Source organism: Rattus norvegicus, chromosome 19, assembly GCF_036323735.1.
Source record: "Rattus norvegicus strain BN/NHsdMcwi chromosome 19, GRCr8, whole genome shotgun sequence".
In the NCBI taxonomy this organism is placed as follows: Eukaryota; Metazoa; Chordata; class Mammalia; order Rodentia; family Muridae; genus Rattus; species Rattus norvegicus.
Window position 1 is genome coordinate 25,413,831 of NC_086037.1, and position 7,110 is coordinate 25,420,940.

Sequence of the window (7,110 nt, forward strand, 5' to 3'; positions counted from 1 at the left end):
AGTTATTCGGCTTGTAGCATTCCACTTGTCACAACAGGAAAAATGAAATCAGAGGTTTCTGGATGTGTGTGTGTGTGTGTCTGTGTGTGTGTGTGTGTGTGTCTGTGTGTGTGGGTGTGTGTGGTTGGGTAAGCTCTGGGGCCTAGGCTCTGGACAGCATAAGAGGTTTGAATGCAGATCCAGCCCTCCTGATTGAAAAAAGTGAGCCAGGGAACCCTTTATCTGGGTGCTTAGCTTCTGTTGTCCTGGGCACACAATTCCAAGTTTCTGAAGCTGAAGAAGATCCAAATATGTAGAATTCAGAAAGTGTCCTTACAGGGCTGGGGTAGTACAGGGCACAGCCTGAGTTCATATAATCCTAAACCTCGATGTTCATTGGGTTCTATCTTCCTGGGGCCAGCCCCTACTTCAGGCCAAATCCATTTTATGAAAACTTGAAGATAAAGGAGAAAGAGGTCATGTCATTACTGCACAACTTAGACACAAAGAACATTGAACATCGTGAGAAATTTCAGGAGCTCAAGAAGGAGATTAACTTCTATCGGTATGGTCAGAAGGGCCCATCACTTGTGGAATATCCATTCCCGCCTCTCTTTGTTCTGGACTGGAGAGCCTGTAGCTCTGGGTCCATGTCTTCTGCTGTTTAAATATCACTGTGCCGTGGGTCTTTTGGACTCAGTTTCAGTTCCATAAGAGACTGTCAGTTATCACCACAGTGTCTATGCATCTTTAGAAGGCTCTGGATAGAACTACACTGATTCAGGCATCAGAGTGTTATTAGGCCGACCTGGGCCTCTGGGGTCATACCAGGTTTAACAAAGCTCAATGTGTGGACCACATGGTTAGCATGACCTCCCTTGGTTCTACTGTCCTCTTGTGGTTATTTGCCGCCTACTAATTGATGTTGCCCCGATGCATTGGGCTCTCATGGGTAGTTGTAGATCCCTTGTTCTTTTGGACAGACATGGACTCTTATTAGTGCTTGGGTCACAGAAACAATTTATTTTTCCCTGGATTGGCCGTTTGCTGTTTGTGCAGCAGCCATACATGTATGGAGATGTATTCTATGAAGTCTTTATGGGTATCTGGGTCCTGGTGGAGTTTGTGGGATTTGGCAGTTGGAATGGGAGGAAGAGGCTTCAGGATCTTACTATGCAGAGTGTGTTTCCAGCAACCTGCACAGCCGGCTCCTGATGGACCAGGCATGTATGAAGAAGAAGTTGGTCACATTGAAGCAGGAGAGCAAGGAGTTACAGCGATATTTGTTTGAGTTGAACCCGAATAATGAAGACGAACAGGAGAATACCAGCAACCTCCAGACCCAGCAAAATGTGGTAGGAACAAGCAGCTGAGTCAGATTAACAATGTCTGATACCATTTGCCTATTGGATACAACTTTGTTTCCCCTATCACCTTTCTAATCTCCCCACACCCAGTCAGTCACCCACCTCATGTGATAGAGTTATTCATTGCTCTGTCTATGCACAAGTATTCTGGGATGTTAACCACTCTTCAGAAACTGAATTATGGGCAATTATACTTCTCTGCCCTTTTTGAAACTGCAGTCCAGAAATGGTGACAGAGGAATAACATATCACATGACTGCATCTCCCTATCACAGATTGGATGCTATGAAGAGTTTTGAACGAGTTCTTGGTAGTGTGACAAAGGTCATGCAGGGGTCATGTGATGGTTGGAAGCACCTTGTAGGGATAAGAACCAAGTGCAAATGGCAAATGAGTCCTGGTCATTGGCTTTGCTCTGGGTATCATGTGGCCTTCTCCTTTCTTCCTGCACCCCAATTAGGTCTCTCCCCATTTCCCCATTCTTGGTTTGCACTGGTAGAGTCTGAGGAGCAGCTTGTTCTCCCACAGTACTGTGAGGGTTGCTGGTGATGTTCCCCAGCCTGCATAGATATCAGCAATGATTTCAGTGAAAAGATCAGTGCTGTCTGTCCAATGCAGCTGAGGGGACAGAAGGCAGCAACTTGACAGCTGGTATGGGTGTCCCCACCAAATCCGTGTCTTAATAGCTGCCTTCTCCTCCCAGGTCTCAGGAACTGCAGGAGACATGGCATAGGACGGATCCCAGGAAGACAGCCCCCTGAGGAATGAGTTTCTCTCTCAGGAGTTCCCTGTGACGACAATCCTCACAGTCAAATACTTTTTTTGGGTGAATATTCTTCTTCTCAGATAATTTCCTCAATGTTTAGAGACCCTACATTTATGTATCCGTATGCCAGCCTGTCTGGTTGAGGTCTTTCTCCTTTCTCATACCGACAACACCATTTGAGAGACATCTGAGGGGACTGCTTGATGTCTTTTCCTAGAGGAGAAACAGCACTACAACTGTGTTTCTAAATGTTCATTAAGAAAATGCTGTTAAGAAATGTTTTTGGTTATGATTTTCATTGAAGTTTTCTTTTTGTTATTTCATAGTTATATATTCTTGTTACTGTTTTTCATTTTTATACCATTTTAGTTGTTCATTTTATGCCTGTTTTTTGTAAATTGTATTCCTTATGAATAAAAATTGATTTGTAACTCTTGACTCTTAAGACCTTCTTATTTAAGGGTCCTTTCCACTCCTGTAGACTTAGAACTGACAGCTGGGTATGGATCTTTGCATGGTCCAGGCAGCATGGGTAAATAGGGAATTCAAAGCCACCAAGGGGTACACATGGTGATAGTGTCTTTTGTGTGGATAATGTGACTTTTTTAATGGACACACACTTTATGATGTAATCACTGACATACTGTATCCATGCTGTCATGTATTCTGCTCATCCTAGTCTATATGAGTCTACAACACACATTCCTTATTGACTGTGTGCACCAGATATTGAGTAACACACACTCATGCCTGTAGAGCTGCAGAAAAAATGACAACTCTCACAAAGGAATATAGAATAATCCTAATGGAGAACCATGTGCCTCGGTTTTTCTTACAATACAGCATTAGTATTAAACCACAAAGATAATGACCATCAACGTCATTTTGGGAAATAGGTTTTTATAGGTGCTGTTTCACTTGATCATTCATATGCTGTGTTTTTTATTGTTGCTGATTATATTTATTTTTATCATGTAACTCAATGGATCTTTTTTTTTCAAATGTATGTCTGGGCCACTCCTGAGTGCATTTCCCTCATGATCCAAAAGAGGGAATAGCATTCCCCATTGTAGATGATTGTTAGGGACCATGTGGTTCTTCTGAGAGAGCAGCAGATGCTCTAACCTGGGAGTCATCACCACAGCTCCTGTAGGTAGCTTTTGTCCTTCCAGGGCATGTGCTATACTAGATGGACGCCATCATCTCCCATTAAGGAGAGAGATCTCAGGAGATGTGTATGTACAGGTGGTTGAGCGGTGCCTGCTCAATGTGGTAGCCTGCTAGGCATCCACACCGGGCTCTGGTGCCTCCACTGCTCATTGTGCATTCAGGATCACCCTCCAGCTTCACTCAGTTTCAATTCCAAACAGATCTTTCACTTACTATCGATGATTATATACATTAAGCACATCTGATAAAATACTGAAGAGACTAGCCTCCTTCTACAGGCCAACTTGGCATAATGAATTCTTTTGATAGAAAGCAAGATAATTATCTTAATCTATGCAGGTCAGGGAGGACCTCAAGAGCATCCATATTGAATGCAGACTGCAGCTGGGAACACATGTTTCTTTTCAGAGCACGTCTGTGCAAGCCCAGAGCTTAGGTGGGATAGTTCATGTTTTACCTTTTACATGGAAATCTGTGATTGTATTGAGAAAGTATATTTTCCACATGACTCATTTCCAATTTATGGAATTAAACTGACTTACTGAGAGTGGAGGTGACTCAGAGAGATAAAGTGAAGAAAAATAATCCAGTATGTCTGCAAACAGATACTGTCTCATTAGGGCTTTTCAATGCTCAGCAGCCGGAGAAGCAAGGGAGAGGCATTGGTGACTCTCAAGCTTAGGTCCTCTAGTCATTATAAGCTGAGCATGACACAAAAAGGGTCATAGGTATCACACTAGAACCTAGTAACTAGATTTAACCAACCTATCACATTAATGCTATGTTTGGTGGTATTTTTTGCTCTCTTAGGACCTGGAAGAGGCTTGGGGTTTTCTAGTCCGACTCATAATTTATTATCCTTCCCAACACTGTGCTTTGTTCTGTTAATGCTAACAGCGCCATCCAATACCTAGGATATTTTCTACTGACATGTGTGACATGAGACAAAACAGTCCCTGTCATCCCTCACCTGAATAAACTTCCTTAGAGGACAGTGTAGTTGGAGGGTCCTTCTTTCCTCTCCAAGATCGAGAAACATTTCCAGTCTCCAGACAAGTGTGTCAGCCATTGTCCAGTGACTGTCTTGAGATGTCCACAATGTCAGCTGAGTGAGGGCAGGGCAGGGCAGGGCAGGGGATTGGGGCAGAGTCCATGAGATGTCAGTAGGCAACAGGCCAGCTGGGGCTAGTGTGGGTACAGGGCTTCTAGTGTGGGTGTGAGAGGAGGAAATTAGGAATGGTCAGATTCTGATGCAGCACATAGGCCGGAAGCAGCTTAGATCATCTCAGTGCCATATAGGGACATTGTAGACACTGATGGACAGTGTGGGGATGGTAGGGTCCCATATAGTGCTCTCTGCAGGTGTCAGGAGAGCATACAGTGGCTCTGTCAGACTTATGACAATCAGGCAGGCACTGAGTGCAAGTGAGAATCATGGGACAAGCCCTGGTTGCAGCCTGGTTTGGGGACATTCCCAGGTGCCCCATGGACTGCAAATTAAAGGCAAAGGACACAGGGAAGCCAGCAATTCCCATGCACATGACATAAATACCTGTAGATCTTTCTAGAATTTCCATAGACTATCTGTCACTAGTCCTCATTATAGAAGGCACCAACATTCTGCCCTCTACTTCAACTTGATGAGACAGCTATTCTAACTCCAGCAGGAAGGCCTCAGGGAAGACAGTAAGAACTCGCAGGTGACCCCTTTTACTATTGAAACAGGGTCTTCCTATGGAGCCCAGAGTGGCTGTAGGATACTAATGCTCCTGCCTCACAGTGACTAGAATTCCAATCCACCCTCAAGAGCAGTTGATTCATCACTAGATCAGACTAAGGACATGTGAGGCCCCAGGGTGCTAGGATTACCAGGGTCCTAGTAAGTTTCTCCAGCCTAAATTACAACCTGAGTCGGTGCTGCTATTTGGGACACCGCCTGATGCCCAGTGACATCACACCTTGGAACTCTTTGTCAAACATAAGCTGTTCTGGGAATGAAGTACCCACACAATAAAAACTGGTCTGGATACTCCTAGGTCAAGAATCCCCTGTTGGAAATGCCTTGGACCGCAAAATTTTAAATTCTAGATCCTTCTGGCTTTTAGAAGATTTATAAATACAAAAAAAGAAAGATGGGCATAGTAATTTAAGCCTGTGATCCCAGTCATGGGAAACTGAGTCAGAGTGATGGAAGACTGTAAGTTACAGGCCAAACTGTGTTTCAAGAAAAAAAAAAGGCATGGTGAAGATTCCACTCAAGTAGAAAACAAAAGGTTTTCACATGGGCCCTGCCATCCACTGGTCAGCACTCTCATCACCACAGCCACAGGCAGACACTGGGGAACATTTCCCACTGTCTCTCTTTGGGATGCAATCCACCCCATGATTCTATGTGAGGAATCCCCCAAAGGTTGCATCATGTGAGGGACGTAGAAAGTTCCAGGATTGGGAGAATTTAGGAGTTTATAATTAGGGATGATCTACAGCTGTGGCAAAGCCTTTTCCCAGCACATGGCAGCCCTAGGTTTGTCCCCAACAGTAAAAATAAAATCCCCCAAAATAATTCAAACAAAATGTCATGAAGCCTGAGCCCTGACCAGTCTCCTCAAAAGTGTGCAGGAACCTGGGTCCACATTTAGGACCCAGCACGACCTCTGTGACACGTGAGAAGGGATCTAATATGGGAATTAGTACAGTATGACTTATCCTCGTGGATACCTTTAGTGACAATAACCACCTGACCCCTGAAAACCCATCTACCTGGGGGGCTCAGCACTCATGTCACCCAAAAAGCCCAGATCCTAGGGCCAGCATGGGCAGGTGGTGAAGAAAGTTTGTCTCTCGTGAACATCAGTTGCTGCTCCTGACCTGACTCTATCCTCAGGAGACAATGTCACCCCAGAAAGTGTGGGTGTCAACGGCTCTTCCCAGGCCAAGCCTGGGATACTGCTTAAGTTCCACAATGCACAGCAGTGCTCACTCTAGAGCTAAATGTTCTACAGCTGAAAGGGGTGGGTGCTCTGCTGGCCATGCCCCTCCCCTGCAGTGTTTAGTGCACTCAGAGTGGTGCTTCAGATGTGAGGGACTTCTTGAGGCTACTCCCATGGAGAATGGCAGATTCATCAGAACGGGGTACAGGGTGAGTTCAGAGCACAGCTGGGATGAATTTAGGGATGCCAAGCCATGACTAAGACCAGATCCTGGGCTGACAGGCACTTGAGCTGGAGAACTGGCATCCAAAGTGTGACTGCCTGAATTCCTCTTAGACCAAAAGCCCTGGATCTGAGCTACTTTGGTGCGTGCTCCTAAGTGGGGTCCCAGACACAGCTCAGAATTGGGGCTGTGCATGGACTTTGGTGCTGGCAGCAGGTGGCTTAGCCATAAAGTGCCGAGCTTTCCCATCTGTGCCCACTCAAATTCCTCTGTTTCATTTTAGGTGTGTTTGGTATAGTTTTGAGACAGGGTATCTTGTAGCAGCCCAACTCGCTTTGAGCAACAATGTAACATAAAAATAACCTTGAATTCAAGATCCTCCAACCCCTCTGTCCCAAGTCCTGGAATTAAGACCTCCAGCTGTGACCATTTTACTGCAGCATAGGATCCATCTGTATTAGAGTGAGCTTTGGAAATACTGGAGCTCTGACTGTTCCTTAGAATTCAGGTTTCCTTAATTCTTAGCAGGAGTTTTGTGATGATGCTGATGAGAGAGTCAGGAGTTACACTGGGAGAGGTAACAGTCCTGGCAGCCCTGAGTGCGCAGTGAAAGTCAAGACAGAAGCCTGCTGATTAGCACCTGAGTGAAAGTGGGAGGATTCAAAGTTCAAGAAC

General features: G+C 45.1%; 1 protein-coding gene across 1 annotated transcript; it reads left to right on the top strand.

Annotated features, from left to right (window-relative positions):
- The first annotated feature begins 380 nt into the window (after window positions 1-380).
- Window positions 381-2,543, top strand: LOC134483287 (disks large homolog 5-like). Its single transcript, XM_063278579.1, has 3 exons — window positions 381-544; window positions 1,172-1,334; window positions 2,050-2,543. The coding sequence occupies exons 1-3, from the start codon at window positions 459-461 to the stop codon at window positions 2,077-2,079; spliced, it is 279 nt and encodes a 92-aa protein (XP_063134649.1). The 5' UTR covers window positions 381-458; the 3' UTR covers window positions 2,080-2,543.
- The last annotated feature ends 4,567 nt before the right edge of the window (window positions 2,544-7,110 follow it).

Bases quoted from the DNA above. Each gene is read 5' to 3' on its own strand.
- LOC134483287 (XM_063278579.1), top strand. From the start codon at position 459: ATGTCATTACTGCACAACTTAGACACAAAGAACATTGAACATCGTGAG. The intron at 545-1,171 runs GTATGGTCAGAA...GTGTGTTTCCAG, and splicing joins AAGGAGATTAACTTCTATCG to CAACCTGCACAGCCGGCTCC. The intron at 1,335-2,049 runs GTAGGAACAAGC...TTCTCCTCCCAG, and splicing joins TCCAGACCCAGCAAAATGTG to GTCTCAGGAACTGCAGGAGA.